This window comes from Temnothorax nylanderi, unplaced genomic scaffold (genome assembly GCF_030848795.1).
Source record: "Temnothorax nylanderi isolate EJ_2023f unplaced genomic scaffold, tnyl_v1.0 TNYL_tig0191_pilon, whole genome shotgun sequence".
Classification (NCBI taxonomy): domain Eukaryota; kingdom Metazoa; phylum Arthropoda; class Insecta; order Hymenoptera; family Formicidae; genus Temnothorax; species Temnothorax nylanderi.
The window spans coordinates 131732-157180 of NW_027249253.1; the positions used below are offsets into that span (position 1 = coordinate 131732).

General features: G+C 39.8%; 1 protein-coding gene across 5 annotated transcripts in view; it reads right to left on the reverse strand.

Moving 5' to 3' along the window:
- Positions 1-2503: 2503 nt before the first annotated feature.
- The window catches only part of LOC139778669 (syntaxin 1A), an 82425-nt gene continuing 59479 nt past the window's right edge, over positions 2504-25449 (reverse strand). The window contains exons 4-10 of one of the 5 annotated variants that reach the window (XM_071716728.1): positions 19810-19884; positions 19499-19681; positions 18922-18995; positions 18681-18818; positions 16347-16457; positions 6604-6697; positions 2504-5524 (exon numbers count right to left, since the gene is read on the reverse strand). In XM_071716728.1, the coding sequence (XP_071572829.1) occupies positions 6617-6697; positions 16347-16457; positions 18681-18818; positions 18922-18995; positions 19499-19681; positions 19810-19884 (662 nt within the window). In that variant the 3' untranslated portion in view covers positions 2504-5524; positions 6604-6616. Of the gene's footprint in view, positions 5525-6603; positions 6698-10202; positions 12328-15248; positions 15360-16346; positions 16458-18680; positions 18819-18921; positions 18996-19498; positions 19682-19809; positions 19885-25449 lie in introns of those variants that run through there. The other 4 variants (XM_071716729.1, XM_071716730.1, XM_071716727.1 and 1 more) reach the window with 4 other exon arrangements.

A 25449-nucleotide genomic window follows, 5' to 3' on the forward strand; every position in this document is an offset into this window, starting at 1 on the left:
TCTCTCTCTCTCGCGCGCGCGCTCTCTTTATCTAGCAATAAGAAATTGACGACGATAGGTGTTTTCTCTCTCTCTCAAAATCCCTACCACGAGGAGTTCGCTATAAAGCTAAAATTACGAGATCTGAGGCTGTGGATTTCTGCGAGAGCGCGGATACATCGAATGGTCCGGACAGACTCGTCACAACGATCCGTTACGGAAATCCAATTGATCCGAGAAATAAGGCAATCGCACGTGAACAAGACTGCGCGAAAGATCGATGTGGATTTAAACAATGAGAAGAAGAAAAAACGTTTGCATTCGCCTTACGGGGCGTCACGCGACACGTTCAGTTAGGCGACTCGATGGAGCACGGGGAGATTAGAATACGAATACGGGGCCGAAAGATGAAAACGTATAGCTTAAAAAGAGAAGGAGGCTTTCGCGCCCGCGTGACTCCTTTATTTCTCTTTACCTTCTTCGGTGACCGAAAGAATCTCTCCTCCTTCTCTTTTAAGTAACGCGAAGCTTCTCGACGGCACGAACAAAGCATCCTCTCCTCGAACGAAATCCATTTATCAGCCAGATAATAAATATCAGAGAGCGGTATACCTATCAACGACCGCAGTAACTCGTGACAGAGGGATTACGCGATTAAATCTTAGATCATCTTAATCGTATTGGATTATAATTAGATAGTAGATCGTAATGTTTGTTCTACCTAAACTAACAATTATTATGCTTTCTGTACAATGCAAGGTGTGATCTTAATATCTTCTTAATCATCGTTATTATTATTATTTAATGTTAATTATTACAGCAACGCGCACTTAAACGCGCGGTGCACAAAATCGTAATCGTATTCACCGTTATATCATTTTCCTCTCTTTCTCTCTCTCTTTCTCCTCCTTCCGTTTAAACATTAACCCATAATCTTCTCTGTAGAATGTATGCACCTCAACGTTCGTAATAATTATAATATACTCAACAAAACATTAACATTAACGTCGCCAGCACTCCGCCTGATACATTAAATCTGTCGAGGAGCAATATATAGGCGCTGCCAATAATAATATATAATTGTCAATATTAATAGTAATTTTCTTTCTCCTCGTGACACTTCTCTCTATCTACCTATCTATCTATCTATTTATATATATATATATTTTTAAATATGTATATGTATACATATCCGTGTCATACAGTAACCGCTCATTCTTTCTCATTCCGCCGATGGAATTATTCCTTAATTTTTTGTTTTCCATAACACCTATAATTATATTATTGCTGCAGCTTATGGCTCCTTCTCTCTGCTCCTCACGTATGCGCACACACACGTACACGCACTCGCACGTTCTCTCATTCTCACGCAATGCCTCTTGCTTCCCGCTCACTCATCATGCCCTCCGTTACTTCGTCCGCTGTTGGGGTTAATCGTTTCAAAGATGATGCACCTTTTTCGTATGGTCGCGACTTCAAGAACCCACGTGTAATTTAATAAGAGGAATTTCAGAAAATATCGTGCGCAGAAAAATTTTATAATTTGAGTTGTGGTGCAATCGTTTCACATGCACGCGCTCCGCGGTTGATCTCGAAAAAACGACGAAAGGCGGCCCGCGTTATTTAGGGGCGCGCGGCAACGGCTTCAGGATCCACGCGCTAAACTGCAAAGAAAAAATAAGAGTAACGTGCGAGACTACCAATTTCTACACGGAAGAAACGGTATGGTTGCCACATCCAAAGACATAGTAAGATTTGGTGCAGGAATATCTGTGGTGGTCACACCCACATTGATGGATCACTATACACTATATATGGTTGGGACAACCATAGAGAATTGATACCAGCGCTGGTGCGGTGGTGCGGCAACTATGATATAGTTAAAACACCACATCAATATGAGTGTGACAACCACCAGATATTCTTGCGCCAAATCTTACTATTTCTTTGGATGTGGCAACCATATCGTTTTTTCCGTGTACCAATTGCAGATACAACTCAAAATCAAATTCGATCGTTCGAGCGCAACGGACAAATACGTGCGGCGTATTTTCAAGACTAGCGAGATACAAGGAAGTTACACTTGTCGAGCGATAGTGCGCAGGGGGAAAGGTAACGCAGGGGATTACTTTTGTCGAGGGTCCGCCGAGATTACAGAAGACGCGAAACGACTATCGTCCAAGGCGAGAATCGCGATTGAGGATTGATAATCGTCGTACCCAACACCTAATGGTGCGTACCGCGCAACACGAAACCGAAGACAGCAAACCCGTCGACTCGGTGAGAAAAAAAATCATCGGCCAAATTGACCGTCTAGAAGAGAAAACGGATTTTTTTACGTATCTCGCGTATATCGCACAATTTCCAGGCTCCTCGCGTCCCAAATCGGGACAGATGATGTCTTAAAAAAAAAAAAAAAAAAAAAAAAAAAAAAAAAAAACCGTCGTGTAGACGAATTAAATATCGTCATAAAAGACGTCATTAAGACGTCTTGTAGACGAATTAAATATCGTCATAAAAGACGTCTTATGATATGATGTCTTTGAGACATCTTATGTCTCGATTTGGGACACCGTGTTCACTAGGTTGAGTCTATTCTAACGTCTGTGACGTGCCTGAGCATTCGTCGTCTCTTCTGCCGGTCACATTCTGAAACATCGCGTACAGAACGCCTACAGAAAGACAGGATCGCTTCGTCTACACCTCGCTATATCGCGATTGATAATCGCGCTAATTACAGCTAAATAGAAATATTGGAAGAATTGATTGTTTCTCTCAGTGAACACCTATTGGCCGAAACATCTCGAGTGAGCTACATCGTTTGAACAAACGAGACACAGTGAGAGTGCGCAAACACCTTTTACTCATTAAAATACCCGTTATAAAAATCACATTGCTCACGTCATTGCCCTTATCACCGTTAAGTTAAACGAGTACTCCGAGGGTTGATTGTGCCAACAGTATTTGGTTGCGAGTAATACGAAGTGTAAGGAGGAATGCTTAATTAACCCATTAAGTTTTGGGAAACTCCTACGCGAGATTTTCTGTTTTAAATTCTTGTAATTCGAATACTAATCAAAATTTTTAAACCACAATTGTGATTTAGGAGTAAAAAGAGTTGCTCTTTCGAAAATCTTATCAGCAATGGGGTGGGATATCTGAAAGAAATGATAATGATTGAAAGTGGAAGTGAAAAAGTAAGTAAGCTCTGACTTCTTCTTGACAAATATTCAACCAATAAATGATTTCATATATTTTTTTGATTAGAATAAGTCGATAATTATTATTTGAGTGATTCACAACAAAAATTCTACTCAAAGAGGTAGATAAAATCATTTATTAATTGAATATTTGTCAGTAAAAGGGCAGGGATTACGTTTTTATCTCCACTTTCAACTCTCTCTATTGTTTCTCTTTTTTCCCAGATATCCCATCCCATGGTCGCCGCCGGTAACTCCTAAATACCAATTGCGGACTAAAAATTTTGATTAGGACCCAAGTTACAAGGATTTAAAAGGATAGAAAAGCGCTTAATGGGTTAAGCTTGTATAAAGCTAAGTTCTCTGATCTAACTGTACACTAACTGTATTAAATGCCTTGCTGTTTTTTTTTTACGCGCGTGAAAAGGGGACTTGACGAACCGTGGTTAGTCGACGCTGGTGCACAATCTACCCTAAGTTATACGCTTCTCAAGTTTGACCTCACGATTCGTACTTGACATGCCGTTATCCGCGAAGAAGAAACATATCACCTAATCGATTCTTCGTGATCGTCCGGATACAAGGAGGTGTAGTGTAGAGATGTCGAAAACGTTACTCAGAGCCGGCGTGATATGTATAGCCGAGGGTTAAACCGCTGGTCGAGGTAGTAGAACTTTGCGAGTATCACTTAGGGCCAGTTTCACCAACATCGATTAACTGTAACCTTCGATTAAACTCACTCTTCGTCTCTTTCTAAGGGGAACAGTTGGAAAGAGATGAAGAGTGAGTTTAATCGAAGGTTACAGTTAATCGACGTTGGTGAAACTGGCCCTTGATCGCCGTTAACTTCTCCGCTTAAGTAATATTCGCTGAATTTTTCGGTAAACACGATTTAGCCGCTAAATACTTTGACTCTTCGAGATCGTCGGCGAAGAAAAGTTCGCGAAACCTCGTTCGAGGCTCGGAACAGTCTTCGCGCAAAGTGTACCGTAGAAATCGCTAGAAATCATCTGAAGAATATCACAACGTGAATAATTACTAAATACCAATTAGCGCTATTTATCTAGTAACGTACCGCCGTGAGAGGATTTATTAGCGGGAGTTACGAGCTATCTGGACAATGCAAATTTGGCGTACAAATTTTTAGTTCAGCAGTTTATCTCTCGCGTATATAAGCGGACACAGGTCGTATCAACGGGTGGAGAACGCGTTTTCAGAATGTGACTCGTCCGACTATTTTCGATATGCAGATCACAGTCGAAGAACGTAGCTCTTCGGTAGCACGGCATCGTGCGTACATGCGTGCATTAGTCGCGAGCCGTTCATCGTCTTCGCGTTTGGAAGCACCATTGGGTGTCGGGCTCGGGTCGCGACGAGGCGGACACCACGAAGATGGTGACCTTCGGAAGGTCGCATCGCGCGAACCGCTGTTTTCGGCGACGATGCGCGACGCGTGTCATAATGACTCCTCGTCACATTCGACGGGAACGTTCGTGCGCGCGCGAAGAAGAATAGGGCAAGGGCGAAGGGGGAGGGAAGGGGAAGGGAAACACCGGCAGTGTCCTCGTGTCAATGGTCGTCCTGTCGACGATAGGACGACGTTGTGTCAGAGCGTCGATCGGGGATCTGTCGCTTGACCGACGGTGCGTACGTATCTCCGATCGATAGCTCTAGTCACGTTTTAGAGGGACGAGAGCGTTTTCTCGGAGAATCCGTGAGAAGAGAATGGGTAGGGGGGCGGGGACGCGGGAAGGGGAGGGAAGAAGACCGATGAGGACGCACGCACGAAAAGAGCTTAGGCTCTTGAGCTTCGTCGTGACGAGCGGGGCGAGCAAAGGGCAGGGGAGGGTACCGACCTGGGACTGACTGCTAAAGGCGGAAATTTGTTGGGAAATTATCGAATTAATATTTGAATAGAAAAACGAGGGATAATTGTTTCTTCCTCTCTCTTCTCCTCTCTTCGTATTTTTCTTTTCGACCAAACGCGACTAGCGCACTAGCTATCAGAGGAGACTTTCAAGACGAAGATGACGCAAACGCAACGATGACGATGATGACGAACAATGATGAGGATGGCGAAGATGACGACGTCGACGGCGACGACGATGTTCCTTTATCTCTTTGGTTTTCTTCGTGTCGAGCTGGAGAACGCGCATAATAGACTGAAGGCTCTAGCGATGATGGGTGTTACGATAGAAGTGCGCCGATGATAACGCCTTCGACAATGACGATCTCCTTTCGTCCGATGGCGATCAGCTTCACGTATCGAAGTGATATGAGTGAATGCTGGCGCTGCCGGCGGTTCGGAATTAGGTACACGATGCTGCTGATGTCTTTGGACTTTTCTGAACAAAAAGATCGTCCAAGTGGCGTACAATGGCAGGACAATGGCAGACATAAAAATCTTATCGGTTTAACGCTAGAATGGCAGAGTTGGGAACGTTACTTCATAAAAGTAACCGCGTTATCGTTATCGTTACTAAGGAAGTAACGATTCGTTACTTTTGCATTACTATGTTGTAATACTAAAATAAAATATTTGACTTTAAAATTGAATTATTTAATTCTTATTTAATTAAACTTAATAATCAATATTCAAATTCTAAACTAGTCTATCCATATGTATAGCAGTCTTTTTTGTATTAAACATATCTAATAATTTTTCTAATTCTTTATATTTAATATTTATCTTTATAGGAAACTAAATCGTAATTTAAAAACGCAAATTTTATCAAAAGTTTTTATTGTTTTATCGTTATGTAGATCGTAATATCGTTATTAATGTTGTGCATTTTAATAGTACTAAACTGCCAGTATTAAAAATCTATAGTTTATGTTACATATGCACTGGGCTCAACTGATTTGTTAACCGCGTGATGCGGGAAAAGATGTTAGAAGGAAATAATTCTATCCAATCAAGAATACTTAATACGCGCTTTCAGTGCGATCTATTAAATAGAGATAACTAAAGTAACGATAAAAATAAAACGGTTAAATTCGTTACCGTTACTGTAAAAATGTAACGACGTTACCGTTACCGTTACAGACAAAAAAATAACGATCGTTAGCGAGAAAAGTAACGGAAATGGTAACGGCGTTATAAGTAACGCATTACTTCCCAACTCTGTAAGAATGGCAATGTATCACCTAGTGCTATTGTTGAGCTTTAGCGAGTAAATTTGTCACTTGAAATAGTAAAACGCGATAAAAGGTGAATTTTAAGAACCTTGCGAGTTGAAAATTGACACATCATTGCACGTTACTCCGACGTAGCAGCGAGCAATCCAATTACGATTACAGCGTTAGACGTCAATAAATCGGCTATTCACGTGCAATACGTTCTTATCGTTATCCGGATATTCCCGACACGACAGAATGTCAAATGTCACGCGGGCGTTATACGCGTCCTGACCCGGCCACGTACCTGGTTTTGGCGTTCACAGTCCGAAGTATCCACCGATGGTGGTGGCGACGACAACGCCCAATATGGCGAGGCAAATCATGATCATAATCTTCTTCTGCACTCGGCATTAACAGAGATCGATAAAGGTTTAATATAATCTATTACAAAGCTTCTCTCTCTCTCTCACTCCTGACTCTCTCCCCTAAATCTCTCTATCCTCATCTACTTCCCTCTCTTTCTCTTTCTCCCTCCCTCCCTCTACCTTCCGTTCTGTCTCTCAAACTCGATACTCTGCTTGTGTGCTCTCGATACCTCTGTCCATTATTATTACGCTACACATTACAATTGTTTACTTATCGATCTACCGTGTCGTAGAGCACCTAAAAGAAATTGGAATCTTGCTCGTTGCCGGCGTGAGCTGCGCACGTTGCAGTGGCCTGCGTAAAAAAATGATACATGAGTATGTAACTGTAATGTACATCCGAAGCAGAAATTGCAACTGAACAGAAGCTGAATTCTCACGAGACGTAGACTTCCAATTTTAAAGTTGAATCGCGTCAGGATATGATGTGATTCTAATAAATAAGTAACTTTGACTTGCTATACATTTTTAATTTGAATAATCTTATCTTCAATATATACAGGATGTCCCAAATATTTTATCTCGCCCATCGTCTAAAAGTTTTTAACTAATTTTGATTTACATATTCCCGAGAGAAAATTTAGATTGTCAACTTTGAGAATTGAAAATATTCTTCAAGTACAAACTTCAGAGAAAATTTTGAAAGAAATGACGTACAGCTGAGGAAAAATCGCATCAAGATCTTCAGCTTCAGCAATTTGGTTGAAAAATTCAGAGATAATAAAAAGTACGAGAAATCTGGAACGTCTTGCACACAAGAGAAAGAAATGTGATCGATCATAGAGTTAATTTTGTATTTAAAATGTAGAAATATTTCTCGCGACAGTATCAATAACGAAAAATCGTGTAAGCCTTACTTCTAATAGAATAAAATAGGAATCAATGAGGCGATCAAAGAGATCGGCATTAGTCGGAAAAAAAAGAAGAGAATACAGACCTTCATTGATCGACACTGTTAACGTCCATTTTCTTCGGAGCCTCCTTCCTCTTGTGCAGCTTCAACAACGTATTCCCAATTCGGCTCGTTCCTAATTCGTCTTATCCCGCGTTCTTCTCTCTCTCTCTCTCTGTCTCTCTTTCTTCGCAGCAAACGTAGAGTAGGTACTCCCGCCAAGGAAATTTATGTCTGGTGTCTGAGCCGATCCTCACGAGCGATCGGACGCGCTGCCATTGCTTTTCTCTTGTATAAAACGCGACGCGAATTCTATTATCTTCGCGACTCTATTATCATCTCGTGCGATCGGCGCTGGTTATTATTATTATTATCTCATTTTACTCGCGCCTAGCTGTTACTAGCGTTACAATTTTTCCTTTTCAGTTTTCTTTCTCCGCGAGGCGGCAAGGTATAATAAAGACGACAGAGAAAAAAAAGCGGCGTGCCGTGAACGAAGCCGCCGTTCTCCTATCTAACAGTTTCTTTTTTTCATTATTTTTTTTTAACGCTGAATACACCCGAAGAGAAGAAAATTCCTACTACGCTATCGGCATTAATGATTAATATTGTGTTACTCCTTTTTTCTCTCGTTATCTCGTCATTATTATTATTATTATCTGCTCTATACAAATTGCGATTATTTACATGTACAATGCGGGGCGCCATACCGTGTGTCGCGCGGTCTGCATTGCGACGACGGCGATTATTAGAGTTCGGGCGATCGATATCTGTTCATCGGAGCGTGTTGTACGTATCGCGAAGATACGTCGTCATCGCGCGCGGATTAACCGTCCCGACCGAGCGGAAACCCTCGCGTCAGCCGAGACGGTGACTGAAGCACGCGGCACGAGGAAGGTGGCGATCGTCTCCGTCGCATTTCGCGCAGAGACGATCGATCAGTTCTGGGACAAATCCGGAAGCGTTCCCGCGAGCTCCATCAACAACTCGCGCGCCGCACGCCGGTTCAGATTGCCTTCCTCCGTTATCTAGACCCCGGAGAGTAGAGAGATCGCCGATTTCGCGACATCGAGCGAATCTGCGGCGACAACAAACGATCCGCGGGGATAGACATCGATTTTCGACAAGAACGAAGATTGATAATGCGGAGTCGAATATCTTCACGCTCGTCGTTCGCTGCGTTTCGGGAATTGTCGTCCTCGAATTCTTCGCGTGCGGCGCTCTCGAGCTTTAAATTATATTTTCTTAGCCAATTATCAACCTGATTTCGGGAAAAATTTAACAAATAGACTGCGTGATATCAAGAGACACGGTAGTGTCTCGCGCCAAGTACACGCGGAGCGAGACCGACCGTGACTCTTTTACGCGACGCGACGGGTTGCGAGTACTCGAGATGTTGAGATCTCATATAACGAGTGAACGGATATATTAAGACAAATATTTCTTAAATTAAACTTAATATGAATTTTTGCCCTCATGTTTAAACCTTCCTCGATTCAAACCGTTGCACTAATCTTTTTATTTAAAGTGCGAATGAGGGTAAGAATTCAGCGGGCACAAAATATGTTGTCTTATTTTAGTGATTTTGATCGCTTCTGCATGAAAGATCGCTGACAATTTCTTCTCCAGTGATAGTCGAAATCGATTATCAATGTTCGCGGTGACAAATATATAGGAAGAGAAATAAAATGTAAAAGTCACGAATAGTTCGGTTTGCTGTCGCCGCACTTCGTATAACCGAGGGCTTTTCGTCAAATCGGCGGCGAGCTTCGCCTGAAGACGATTTGAGGAAAAGGGCGAACGTGCGTTCGAGATCTCGTGAAGCGCGTGATTCTATAAATTCTCGCAATCGCCGTCTTCGTTAATCGCTCGCGTCGCAACTTCGACTAGGGAACGGTGAAGTGGCGGAAATAATAAAAGTGAAAAAGAAAAGTAACAAAAGGCAGTGCGAAGGTGCGCCTGAATGCGAGGAGAAGCTATCGGTAAAATGGGGTATCGATCCTCCGGTCGCATACCGAAGAAAACACCGACCTCAGTAATTTCTCTCGGCGTTTCTCACCTCCATTTTCTACGATTTAACGCAAACTCGCAGCGCGTTTAACAAACATTTTAAGTAAACGTAAGTGCTTAATTCGTACGAGCGTCATAATTTTTCTTGAAAATTTCAAGAACCGTTCGCTCCGCAGGTTTACAGAAACTGTCGTATCGATTTCTTCTCAGCGAGAAAGACGGTTTCCTCGGAAAGGAGATTAACTTGAAACTTGACATCGCGATTTTGCGCGCTCTCCGACGTATCGAGGCGCATGAAGGAACTTCGTTGAGAGTCTCCGCTAATAACACGACGGTTTACTTTGTGTAACCGAGACCCCGCAACGTGTGTGTCGTCACCGTTCCCACAGCCTCCCACTGGCGTTACGACGTTTGCGATGTCTGCGAGGCGTTCTCCGAAAAGTTACATCCGCACGATCGATCCTGATTATACCGTCACGATCGGGTACACGATCGGGTTAATCCGCGGGTCGAGTGACGCGAGCGTGAGCACCGCAAAAAAAAAGAAATCAATAATTCGTTACGACTGACAATAAATAAACGTATAAACACATAAAATTTATTAAGAATCAATAATAAATAAACGTAACGGTTTGGTGCGGGATATATCGGCGATATTTTCGGGAGCCGGAAATCGGCGGCGCGTGTCGCCCCCGATTTCAGGCGAAGATTCAAGATCGACGCGATCGGCGTTAATCTTCCGTTATAATCCTGGCTCATTGATGGAACGGGACAAGAGCGAGGGACGACGGGTAACATCGGCAAATCCAAAAATACCCGTTCCCTCCCGATTTGTTCCATCTTTTTTCTTTTCTTCCGTTAAACTTGCTTCGCGAATGTGTTTATCTCTTTCTTTTTTGTCGCCAATGTCGCGCGCGCGCGCGCACTTAAGCTAACTTAAGCTAACTGCCAGAATGATAATCAGAATGATGACTGCTATCGTCACGCAGATCGATATCAGGAACAATTTCTGCAAAATAAAAGAATTCCGTGACCGTTTGGAAAAACAAAATGAAAAAAGAAAAGAAAGAAAAAAGAAGAAGAAGAAGAAGAAAAACGGAATGACAGCTTTGCGATTGAACTGAAATCGCGATGGTTCCGGCCGTTCCGGCTCGAGATGAAATGACGGTTCCGACTTCGAGCGTTCGATTATATTGTTTAGATATTTTGATCGAAAGTGTCTATAAACGCTACTTACTACGCTCGCGTTCATCCAGCTAGCAACATTTGCCTTCGAAATCTCTGTATTGACAATATTCTTCCGGTATCTTCTCCACGTTTTTTATTGCTTTAATTCAATGACTAACGGATATTCGTTATACAGAAACGTTCCATATTTCTCTCTTCGCCGTCTTTCGCTCTCCTTGAGCAACATGGAACCGAGATTTTCCAGAACGCAAATTTTATTGGGTTTCTTTTTTCAATTTTTATTACATATTGCTACGAATAAATTGCAGAATTTTGGAATTACGTTAACATCCGGGTTGCTCACAGAATTTATAGGTGAAATGCAGCGAACTTGGAGAACACCTAACACATTCGCGCGCGTACGCGCCCTCATGGACGAATTTTGATAAGTAACAATAAAAGTACATATGTACTACACATACATAAATATATACGACAGATAGAAACGACTCGAATCAAAGCGCTGCTAAATACATTTTATTCTTCGCCAATTAATTTCGTATATCTCGAAGTACGGAACGAAATTTTCGTTACTTTAATTTGTCAAACAAATGGCAAATGACGAATGTGTATATCGATTAAATGAGAAACAATTTTTGACGATGATCTCGAGTTTCCTCCGGAAACTGGGCCGTTTCCACATCTCCACGTCTTTACAGTTTCCTGCGGTTAATCACAAGCACAGTTATCGATTATTTGCACAAATAAAACTGATAAGACGGGGGTAACCCTCAAATCGAGATTGCCGAGCGTCTCTCGGGCGGAGATCGTTTCGAGACATTCGCGATCCGGAGGAACGTCGAGCGGTAATGAAGTGTACTTACTGTTAACGAAACGAGCGAATGCGATGAGTGCGCGGGATTATTACGTTAATTAGTCGTTCGTTACAGAGATTAGTCGGAGGATTATCGTCGTAAGATTACGGAGAGAGACGTGTGTTATTCAGGATCGGCGCGGGACATCCGTTTTTTATTAACTGCATTTCTATTTCCCTTTGTCTTTTTTTTCGGCTTGTTAGCGCACGTGTGACTTTTAAGGATATACGTTCACAGCTCTCATAGGCGACCACCACCGTAATTGCTCCATCGTCCGTTCCCTCCCCCACGGAACTTCTGATCACACTGCACATCCGATCTCACGCGCGTTTCCCCCTTTTCCTCCCCTCCCCAAGTTGACCGCAACTAAGTTTTTCTGCATTATTATTGTTATTTTGCTATTATTATATCATTATTACTACTATTAATATTATTATTATGACATTTTCGCTCTGTCGCGTCGCAGTCGTTTTCCCTTTCTCTCTCTGCCTTCTCCTTGGAAACTTTTAAACGCCCCCTCTCGTTCGCCTAACTTTCCTTCTCCCACAAAAAAAGAAAACACCCCCCTCGGCCGTTTAAGATCTCGGAATGAGCGCTACTATTATGGCGACTAGTATGACCGCCGATATTAGAACGCAGATTGTGATGAAGATCATTTTCTGTGGACAGAAAAGCAGAGAAGGCCACGTATAAGGTATACGCACGTATATGTGTCTCATATCGGCGAAGAATCGAAAAAATCGAAAAAGAGAGAGAAAAAGATGATGAGGGTCTATATCGAACGTTACGCGGCGTGCCTCGTGAGAAAAATTGTAAGAAAGCCGAAACACGTAAATACGTACCTTCGAGAGAAATCGGGAAAGTAAAAAGAGAAAGAGAAAAATATTTGACTGTGTGACGGCGAAAAGATGAAATAAGAGAGAAAGAGAGAGAAAGAAGAAAAAAAACCTTACAAAATTGTACGAGTGCAGTGGATCGGAAATCAAAACTCGAAACTTGCGGGAGAAGAAACGGTGGGAAAAAGCGTGTCAGAAGCGAGTGTGTGATTCACGTGTTCGCTCATGCTGACTTGCATTACTGCATACAAGTGATGTATTTTGATTTCGTGACCAAAAGGAAGAGAAGAAAAAAGAAAAATCTTATTTCTCTCCGATGCGTCTGTAATTTCTGTTTTGCTAGAAACGCTTTATCAAATATATTTACTTGCCTCGTTAGTTAACGTTAGTTCGCAAATAAAACGGTTAAAACGCGAAATAAAAGAATTGCAATCAGTGTAAAATAAAATGCAAATAAAATTAGAGTGAAGTGACGATAATAACTTCACTGTGACGCGAAATTAAACATATTTGCAAGGAAGTTCGACAAGAAAAAAAAGAACTGAAAGCGTTTGATTAATGGTTTAATTAACTTATGACACAACAATGTCTAATTTTAATAAAATAGACGCAAATGTCTTGGAAATATCCAGAAAAAGCTCAATTTTTCAATATCTACAAGTAAGAAAAGTATATTAATGAAATTTTATGAATTTGAAAGGCTCCACTGCTCTCTTTAGGATTAAAAGAAATAAATACTTTTGAGTAACTTTTTACTGCATTATTCGTAAAATAGAGAATAAAATGTTAGTTAAAAGCAGTCAATGTTAATGTATGTAGTATTATGGACAATAACTTTTGGGGAAGTGGGAGGTGAGTTGGCTGTCAAACATAATCAAGCGCATTCCTCATACAACTAATAATGCGGGTGCGTTCACTAACTAATTAGTTCACAAACACCAAACCGTATCTACCACTTCTACCCGATACCATAAAGACTCGTTTGTCCGCTACATGTCCTACTTCATTACATCGTCTCTGTGCAAATCTAGAGAACAGCGCATTCATCTATTCGTCGTACTAGTACAGTCTACTCGACATCGATTACACTTCATCTCTTTTACCGCGATTCCACGATAGACTTCGATCGCGTAACGTAACACAAAGAAGAATAATATGATTAGCACGAGTGCAATTGTGTACGCTATACATTAGACACAAGAGATTAAAGGTCAATCACAAGAAACAAGGTTCGAATCCCACTCGATGCGAGGTGCCTGATCGTAGGGTAGTATCAGAGACGAAGGAAATTATTCCAGGAGCAAAAAAGAATTTGTTGTACAAATTTGTCGTGTCGGTAACTTTTATATTTACATTACGCAAGATTGACGTTAAAATATCGATTCTCTCTCACATTCTATGCACTACAATTTCAGATAAAAAATTTTTATAGAAGCTCTCGTTCTTCGTACATGCAAAAATTCATGTTTTCTCGGATGGACATTCTTAAATCGCGCGATCCGATAAGTTCTTCTGCTATTTTTAACATCGATTCTCTGCGGCAGGCCAAACGAGTTCCAACTGAAACGTATCCAAGTGAAAATGTTCGCTTTGAAGATCACAATGAGGGGGTTAGAGAGGTCAAAATTCTACGCGAAGACCGCGCGGCGCGAAGAGGCGAGAATGATAACAATGCAAGAGAAGAATGTTATTCCGCGATAATGTTTTGAAGTTCGCCGTTGCACTTGGTAAAACTCGAAACAAATCTCTCTCTCGAGCCGATGCCCGTTGAATGGGCACTTATTCCTTTTTGCTCCTTTTTGCCGGGCTTCATTCACTCGCGTTGACGTCTTTTGATGAACGCCGCCAAGCGAAACGGTCCCTTATCGCAGTACCGTACTTCAGAGGCGTACGGTAAATCCTCTGAGTCAACACACTCACGGGAAAAGACCGCTCTTCAATGAATTCCAAAGTAATTATTATTTCACAATGCAAAATTTTTTCGCGATGCCAACGAGCAAAAGAAAAAAATTTTAAAAAGAGAGCGTTTCTCGATGGCACTTTTGGATGAAAGATCAACAAACTTCTATAAACGCCGGAAAATCTGTGTATATTGTATACTGTATTGTATGTATATTGTATAGACATGGATATAAATATACATACCATACATGTATATGTGTATACGTGCGTTGTGTGCATGAAGTGATACAGTATTACCTGGCGTGTTATGCGGGCTCGAATCAAAATTTTAGGAGCAGTTAGCAAAGGACGATTGTGTCAGCGAAGGACTGCCTTGCTGCGTTTAAAAAGAAAAGTTCGCAAAGTGCTAAAACCGCTCACACACACACACACACACACACACACACACACACACACACACACACACACACACACACACACACACACACACGCACAGCACACGCACACGCACACACACACACACACACACACACGCACACGCACACGCACACGCACACGCACACGCACACGCACACGCACACGCACACGCACACGCACACGCACACACACATTAGTTCCCTTTATATTTCAAATAAATGTGCGCGATTGACCAACGCTATACTTCTCTCTAAATTTAATTCACGAGTTAGCAGCGTTCATGTCGGCCGAGCTGATCCGAAACTCGGCGAAATCTGTTGCTCGCCTCGGGAGGCCGAGCCTCAATATTACGCGAGAAACAAATTTGCCCAGTTTCGGCCCGTGTCCCGGCCGCGTGCCTGTGTTTGGTGTCTGATGTTCTTTACCTTACGAGCCTTGCTTCGATACTCTTCGGCTTTGATCAGCTCGCCCCGGGCCTGGCCCACGTGGTCGCCGGTCTGATTCACGCAGTACTCAATGCTGTCCACCATCTCACCCTGCCGTACCGCACGTGGGAACGAAGGACGAAGGACGAAGGACTCGGGAGATCGGGATGGAAGCGGAGGTGGCGGAGGGAGATATCCAGGTGGGACCAGGTTCGCTCGTCGAGGGGAACAACCTCGGGGAACGGGTGCGCCCAGGGGTTACATTTATGTACATATAATCGGCGAGTATGAAGAGAAAGAGAAGCAGCATCCCCGCGGCAGGTGGGAGAATGCCAGATTCCCAGAGTGTCATTACGCGTGTGTACATATGCGCAGGCATGTACCACACGTCGTCGTGTTTTCACATCGACACACAGTCACACACGTATCCGTATATTAGTATCGACAGCATAGAGATTAATACGCAAGGTTAGTAGTATGAGTAATAGTAGTAAACAGAGCAGTTGATGGACAGAGGCACACAATTAGCACACCCATGTTTCGACAGAGTATACAGAGAGCGATGTACAGGTATAAGGGGGAGGAAAAAAGAGAGAGAGTAAGAGTATATAAACACGCACACATACAACAGTATATATGTATATAGTATAATATAAATATATACATTTATAAAATATCATTTACGATCGAGCGCGAATTGACACACGAATACCAACGAACGGCAGAGTAAAGTGAAACGCAAATAAACAGAAAGAAAACCACAAAGCGCCGTCGTTAATTGCTTACGCGTCGCAGAGGGGCGGATAAGTGTGGGGGGATGGATGGTACACCGATTAATACAGATTGTAGCGAGTTACGTATCAACAGAAGCGTAATAATTAAACGGAAGCGGATAACGTAAGTAGAGCGGACTCAACGGAAAGGGGGGGACGAGGGGGAACGGGATGAAAATCAAAACGGGGATTCGAGAGACACCGAGTCGACAACGGGGTCGAGGGTAGGGAATGCGGGAACGATAGGGAGGGAAAAAAAACAAGAAGTGACCAATTAGACGCGAACGAAATAGCTTCGGCGCGATGATATCTGGGGAGGACTCACCCGTCGGGCTTTGCTTTGATACTTGAGTGCTTTTTTGGTGTCCTGCGTGGCCGTCTGCACGTAGTCCACCGCATGTTCCACGTGGTACTCTATGCGATCTATCATCTCGCCCTAATGTGGGTAGGAGGCGCGGCGCGAATCCACACAGCGTAACACAGGGGAAGAGAGAGTGTTAGTTTTCAAGAGTAAGGCAAGGCCAGTGATTAAACTGTTCGCCAATTTTTTTTTCTTTTTCTTATTATCATGCATCAGCTCGCGTCACCGGCATCGAGAGTGAGAAAAGTAATTATCGCCAAGAATCAATGGCGTTTATAATTACGTCTGATTTATTTTAAAAAATTACGAATAATGATTATGGGAAAAATCACAATAGTAACAAGTATCGTAAACTTTCTTGAAATGGTAATTTCAGGGTTGTGATTTGTGACATTCTCAATTGATATCAGAAGCTGTTTTTCTTTATGTAAGTACAGTTAATGATAATTGTAAATTATCGACGTAAGTTATATACTGCGGTAATTACTTTGTCTCATTGTATGAAAAAAAGATCTTTGAACTTGGACAAACTGTACCATGACGAGTAAAGCTTAATAATATTATTATTGTTATTATTATTAATTAATTAATTATTACTAGCATGCAGAGGAAGAAAGCGATGAACTAAAATCTCGAGTCTTTCGCGGAAAAGTTTCAAGTAGATATCGAAGAGAAGGTAACAGTCAATTAATAACAGAATGGATACGTATCATAAATAATTAAATTTCCAGGAAATCCGGGAAAACTTGAGATTTTAGTTGAAGAAATTTCCCTTGAAACAGCAGATAGTAAACGCGTCACATAATGCGGCTCGAAACTAAAGCGGCTAAGAAACATTACTGAAGAGAAGAGGATTGTTACACTGCGTCGCGCTACGCTCCTAATTGCTTATAAATCATTGTCGTACTGAAGTAATCGCGAGCAACTAATATAAGATATACTGCAGTAATGGAAAATAAAAATAATATAATTGAGACGAAAATATATACTCTTCAAATTATAATGTCAATTAAATTCGGGAAAACAAACTACTTGTAAGTGTAGCCTGTTGTACGATCAATCGCGAGGAACGATGCCGCTCAAGCATCTCGCAATAAAGCATCTCATTTGTTAATCAAATCGATAGTTTGGGTTGAAAAATAAATTGAAACGTGCATCTGACAGAGCAATCGAAAAAGTTTTCCTTTTTTTGCTTCAGAATAAAATTAAAAATCACGTAAAACAAATTTTCTGAAATAAATAAAACGCGGTAAATAAAAAACAAACATTATTTGTTTAATAGATTTAAAACAAACCAAAGTTGCACATTAAATGCGTTATTGTTGAAAATATCGTCGACAATATTTTGATCTTTATTTTATCATAAAGAGATTCAAGTTTTTAATCGAAACTCAGAGAGCCTTCCTCTCGAATCTATTCTAAAATTATTTTAATTAAACTGAATTCCTTCTCTTTATTAACCCTCGCAGGCCACACTTATTTTTTGCATACGTGTAAGCCACAATGGGGTCTGAAGGACCCCAGCCATTTTTCGTGCATAAGTTCCGAAAAAATCAACGTATTGTAATATTATTTTTTTTTTTTTTCAATTAATTGTAAATTTTCTGAGAATTATGATGGTAATTTCAGAATTTGTCAAAAAAATTATTACCAAAAATACGCATTAAAAATATAAATGATAGTTACAAGCATATTTCCAAAATTTTATTGGGGTCCCTGAGACCCCAGTGTGACTTTCGAGAGTTAATTTTTCCTCAAATGCACGTATCAATGAACTTATTATCTACTGCCAAATTATTTTAAAAAGTCATATCTATTAACTGCTTTGCGAATTACTGGAAAATTCATGTTTGCAAAAATGATTGTAATCATATTTTTCAGAATTTGATCCGACTTTACTAACAATGTACGTTTAATTACTATTACATTTAGGCTTTTAGCATCTGTATATGAAATTCTGTAATAGCACATCAATATTCATGACGAATATCTCTGCTGTATTATACGCACGCGATTTGTGATACATGAACATATGCAATTTGCATGTAAGTTATGTATCTTGCGGCAGAGTATTGTTCTTCCATATGTATCGAAAATCAAGATAGAAAGCTGTTATCTCAAAATAATAATAAAAAAGATATATAAAATTTTTTGCATGCAATATCGATCTCGTTACATCTCGTAGAGATGTAAACCTCTTATGCCAGGGGGAACAAAAAGATAAAAATGGTGTAATTATCATTTGTTTAAACGGGTAAAGTTTCCGCGATAAATTTGCATGAAACTGCTCGACCTTACCTGGCTCTCCACCAACATGGCCATGTCCATGAACATGTCGTGCAGCTCCCTGATGGAGTTTTCAAGTTTAATGATGTCAGCGTGACGCGCCTCGATGTCCGCAAGAGTCTGTTTTGCTTGTTGCGTTTCCATGATGATCTGCGACAAGGGGTAAGATTAATCGGGGTAGGAAAGGCGGTTATTAATGCTTCTCATGTAGCTATTAGGCGAGAAAAGGAGACAAGGATCATTAAAGATGTACCCCTTGCGTGAAGACGGCTGGATTTCCTTGCTCCAGCATCTCCTCGAGTTCCTCGTTGGTGGTCGTTCTCCCCGCTGAAAAGAAACAGAGAGATTTCTTCGTCTCGCAAACAGACGCGACTCAAATGCGGATGCAATCAATTTTCCGTTCAAAGCCGTTGCCGCTATTATTTATTCAACGAACGAAGCGATTGCTTGGATCATAAATATCGATATTATACAAATACTTGATCCCATTGTCATAATTACTATTTACATTGTAAGCTTATTGCACCTCATCCTGGTTATCGCGTTCGCATTATAGTATTAAAAAAATTATAAATATAATAAGCTAAGAAAACTCGCGATGTAACAATAGTAAGAAAATTCAATTAGAGTTGTTTGAAAGAAAACTGTTGTTGACAACAATCAGTGTCCTCCTCCGGGCTTTTCTTCGAATAGAGACGAACACGAGCATTAGATTGATGAGCGCGGATATTCTGAGACGGATTCGATATGACGACAGATTGGAAAGGGTTGTTCCACTCGAACAGGCATTCAGGTTGCAATGCGGCCAATCACGACATCCGTATACTCACTGATCTCGAGCTGTCGTTGTATTCTCCCCTTACACCGCTCCCTGTAATCGGTCTGTGTCCGATTGTACTCCGTCATCACCTCAACGAACTTCCTGGACAACGTCGAGTGCTGGGTTTTGCGTATCCTCAGATCCGCTGACGATTTGTTCGTGTGCTCCTCCTGCTCGATGTTCTGCTCTATCACTAAAACACACAGGAAACAAGGCTCGGCTGTCGTAATGCGAAACGTACTCTCCGAGGATCGCAGAGGGATCGATAAATTTATAATACATGTCACCCACGTCACGATCATCCGAACTGCAAGAACTTACCCTTTAATTTAGCCCTCACTTTGTTAGCGGTTTTCTTGATGTCAGACATCAGGTCCTCCAGTTCCAGTTTCACCTCTGAAATCAAGAAATCAAAAAGTTATTTACGTCATGGTCTCGCCATGGGTCTCGAGTTCAGAAATCCATTATTTTCTAATATGCCAAAGAAGATAGAAGTTTTATTTAGTATCTGAAACAGGTCGCAAATGTCATCTCCAAGATTAGTAGGATAGTAGACTCGAAACTGTGTTACAACGCATTCTTTATTGAACAAATAACTTTTAGACAATAATATAAAATTTATATGTAAGTACATATAATTCAAGATAACATAAAATATATATTAATTTATTTAAATATAAATTAGCTATTATCGATTACGGAAGCTCAATCATATCGTCAATAAAATGTTATACACTTTATAAAAATCCAGCTCACCAAATCACGCTTGTGACATTATTGCTTCAAATGTTACAGTTCTAGCAAGATCGTACATTCGTAAAGCAGCATTGTGCAACATTATATTGATCGAGGAACGGTCCGTGCACAGCTTGTCATAATCACCACTACACGCGAAAACTTTCGAATTCCCACAAGACTGTGCCAGTCGCGGTTATCTGTCGCCTTTCGCAGTAAATTTACAATCCGATCTGCTTCTCTGTCTCCGCGGCGATTCTTATTTCATCCATATACCTAGCCTCTCTGTAACCTTTTCCTGCTTTCGATACTCTTAGCGATGAGATGAAGTCCAATATGTACTCAAAAATCAGAGTCAAATCCAATAATCAACTTTCATTTTTTAACATTCGAGTAATATTCATAAAAAATAATATTTTATACATTATACTTGTGAAGTAGTCGATCCTGATTAGTTAGTTTTGAATTTTAGAATAAATAGGAAAGACCGGGACTGGTAGGCCAGTTTTTCAGTTTTTGATTTTTAATAAAATACATAAAAGAAATATCATTGTCGCGTTATATGCTTATATTATGGTAAGACGTATATTCGGTTATTAAATTGAATTTTTCAAGTTAACTTAATTTGATGATAATTAATATAATTGAATATTTTTCTTATATATACCCCTCTTCCACGCTGATCAACCAACCCCATGGTCGGGGTTGGTTGATTAACAGTATGAGGAAAGTTGACTATAGGTGTAATTAGTCGAAAAAACGTTATTTGCAGCTTAACCCAGCGGTAACAAAATAGCCCAGTATGAATAGAAAAGCTGTCTTCTTATAAACTATTAATTATTTTTTATGATATAAGTTATATTTTAAAATTAAATATGAATAAACTAAACAAATTCTTTAACAAATAAAAGATAAATTCGCGTTTATAATATAAAAATAATCTTTTTAAATAGTAATATATTACATTTAAATATTTACGGATCTAAACAAAACTGGTTCCAATCACTTGTCTAGTAAACAAACACTAAAATGTATGCTATGACATTCTTTTGTAGCTACATAAAGTGTAAAAACAAAAAATCTCTGAGAAAAATATTTACTTTTGTAGTCCAATTTTTCAATAAACACCTGTCATTCTGTAACAACATATGACCGTGACGCCGCGTCTAACGCAATTGAAGGGAGAGGAATGTTTATTTCTACAATAAGTTTTAGTGCGATCGGGCGCACATTCGTGTAAAAACTGCAAAGTTATTAACGGTTAGTCTATCTGCCTCTATGGCCCACCAAACCCGGTCTCCCCTGTCTGTAGAATTCGAAATAAACTTATAAGTATATTCGAATATACTTATAAGTGATTCCTATCGTAAAGAAATCGAATCTTTCACTAGTACTCGAACTCTGAGAAGTTGTTAGTTTAAAGAATGTATAAATGTGTAAAGGTTTTAAGTAACTTTTATTCTGTATTTTTATCAAATTCAATTTCAACGACTGATAATTTAATTATGTCATTAGACTCGTGAAAATGTCAACAAATTAATAGACGGCGATACGAGTCAAGCGCGGTACGTGGTGCGCAAGTAAAGAAATTAATAGTTACAGAAGTAACGAATTACGATGTATATAATATACATATACATATATTCCAACTTAATAAACTGCGCGCCGATTATTTGTCGGACTTGAAACACAGTATACATTGTAATTCGTTACTTCTGTAACTATTAATTTCTTTACTTGCGCACCACGTACCGCGCTTGACTCGTATCGCCGTCTATTAATTTGTTGATAATTTAATATTTATAATTATCAAAAAATAATATATTAAAATAACTGTCACTTTATACAAACGTTTTAATTCAAAGGATAAAATTTCTAGTAAAGTACGCACAAAAGATATACACATATTTGAACCAGATTAGAGTCCACTTAAAAGTACCTAAAGCTCTTGTCTTCCGAAATACTCATAAAAGGTTCGAACCGGTTCGAATCCATTTTAATTTTAAAATATAACTTATATCATAAAAACGTTTTGATTCAAAGGGTAAAATTTCTAGTAAAGTAGGGTAGAGCGGGGTAAAAAGTAACGCGGGGCGAAAGTAACAACTCAAATATCTATAGTTATAGGCATAGATGCGAATGCGTCTGTTGGTTGACGGATGAAGCTGAACAAGCTATAACGTGTCTCAGAACGCCTGCGGCCTGAGTATTGAGTGGACGTGTGCAATAAATAAAATATGTTTTTGAGGCCGTAAAGTAATTTCTTCCGACAATCTTAAACTTTTAATATAATATATCCACTGCAAGTAAGTACTTTTTCTTTTACGTTATATTTGAGTTTCGTTGTTTTTGCTTATTATAATAATTATTACTTATTCATTTTTGGCATTTTATTATTAAAAATTTTAAGTCAAAGTTCAAAAACATATTCGGGACGATTGTAACAACTGTGATTCAAAGTAATTTTTATTTGTACTAGTCCTTAAAGACATTGTGTTCCTATCATTTAAAAATATAAGAACAAAAAATGTTTATAATTAAATGAACAAAGTTAATGTTTTCTATAATTGATATAAAGAAGTTATGTTTTAATAGAATAAGATTTTATTTTACTTCTTTTGTATGAGAATATGAATATTTTAGTTTGTTTTTGTTAATATAAGAGAAATTATTATTTTTCATTGAATAAACATTTTTTATTTTGATTATTTAAAACTATTACTATCGATCGATCCCCTATAGTGTTGCAACCGACCCGGAGTCGGGGGCGATTGTAACATTTTCCCTCGTTTATGTTTTTGATTAATAATTCTTATTTGGTTTATCACAAGATTTAAATAGGAGGATTTCCATAAAGTGAAATGATCACATTAACTTAGGGTATTAAGAGTTTTTCTTTTACAGTAATAGTTCTTCCACAATCAAGTTCTAAAGTCAAATTGTTACTTTTGACCCCGCTCTACCCTACTCACAAAAAATACACACATATTTGAACCAGATTAAAGTCCACTTGGAAGTATCTAAAGCTCTTATCTTTCGAAATATGTACTCATAAAAGGTTCGAACCGGTTCGAATCCATTTCGTTCAGATTCGAGTCTACTTGAAAGTACAACTTTCATTTTTCGAAATAATCATAAAGGGGGGTTTGAAATTACCAACGGATTCAAATTTACTTGTAAGGTACTTCATCCCATCGCTACTCCTACCCTCGAAGTTATTGCGATCATCAAATTACAATTTGCGACTTATTCCGACTATATTTTGCATTCGAGGCCAGTAATTTACTCACGGCACCGAAATAATTTCAAAGCACCTTTAACGAACCGTGCAAATACCATGGAACTCGATTACGTTGAATTAATGTACCTATTGCACACGATGCGACTAATACATTTCTTATTTCATTCGCCACGTTTAAAAATAATTACAAGAAGATTGTTTCAAAATAAATATTTGTTTTCATTTCCAAAAAGATCTTTTTTAGTCCGGAGCTTGTATATCTCTTTTTAATGCAGCCTTCGTAATTTTCATAGACACAATTCTCGATTGTGTCTATAAAACTCGTAACCAATTAGCGTGCCGGCTGAACCCGGCACGGATCTCTGATCTAATTATGGGCAAGTGTAGAAGAGAGGTCATGATCCTTCTCGTAATATCAGGTTTCAATATTCCGTGAAGACGTCCCACGCATATACGCGTTAAACCGTGTCCCACGCAACTAATCTCGCCTACGTCTCGAACGAGTCTGAGTGATCTCTGTTGAAAGACCCTCCCTTTCGATAGGCGGGCATTATGAACATACATACGTTTTCGTATCTTCCGTATAAGACGAGATGTATTTTACGCTTTATGAAGATAATGAGGAAGAGAGAGAAGGTCAGAGAGAATCCCCTCCTTCGAGATCGACTATTTCTTAAATATCGAGCTGTTCGAAATGAGTGAGATTGCACAACGGAAGAAGATTAATAGAAACCTCTTTCGGTGAAAGAAATAGCGCAATGTTTGAATATACTGCACGTGACGCTATACTATTCGAATCGCAAATAATTTTTAAACAGAGATCCCTCAACGTAGAACGTGAGGTTTGCATTATATCTACCTACGTGTCACGCCACATATTTCCCGAGTATGTCGGAGCCACCGAGTCTGCCAAGACACCCTCGAGCACCTCAAATCCAGTTGCCATGAGATTTAGCGTCCGCCGTCGGAACGACGCTGCTGCGTCTCCCTTGGGAGCTCCCGAAAATGCTGAGTAATAAGACGTTTCCCCGAAATACGTTCATCTTTATTGTTCGCGTGAACGATATGAGTGGCGTAACCACAATTTAGAGCATTTTTAGCAAATATCTTTATACGACGTGTAAAAGCAATGAAATCAAAGAATATATGGATTACGTCATATAAAAATAATTTATATAAAAAATTTACAATATTACACTTCTTTATAGTAAAAATATATGTATATTAAATTATGTATACGTTAAAAGTGTTTTTATTATATAATAGTTATATAATTATAATTAATGCTTCTCTCTCTTTCGCGAGTGAGGTCACTTTTAGACGCCGTCATAAAAGAATTAACGCTTAGGTATTTAAGGGGATGCTGGAGCCGCAGGCGAACTTGATCAGCGTCGATAAAGAAGTGCTCACCGATTCTTACACATACATACAGAGCGCAGGCGAACTCGATCAGCGTCGATAAAGAAGTGCTCACCGATTCTTACACATACATACAGAGCGCCTGCTCTAGGGCTACTCGTTATACTGATCCGTATGTTTTTGGCTGAATTCGGGGAGACGCGTAACATGTGCATATGAAATTTTCAAACTCACTTTTCTCTTATACTAAAGCTCGTAGCTCATTTCTGCAAGCGCAGGATTCTTCTTTATTATATTTCCGAGACAGCTGCCAGGTTTTTGTATACGTACACAGTCTAAAACTTTTATGTGCAGCAAATGTTGTCATGAGTCGACCGCAGAATCGAAAATAAAACTGTAATTTTCTAATGTCTTTTCGTTTTTCATACGCAAATGGTGTCTGCGGTCTTCGTTATCGTCCGTACTTTAATTCTGGACAAAAAATTTTTAATTCGGTGAAATCAATCAAAAGATTAGTGTGTCTGAAAATTTCGCGGTAAAACAGACCTGTCTCCAGCATCCCCTTAAAAGCGCTATATTAATTTGCATTTAGGCAGTAAACAATTTTTAACCAAAATCTGTTGTGA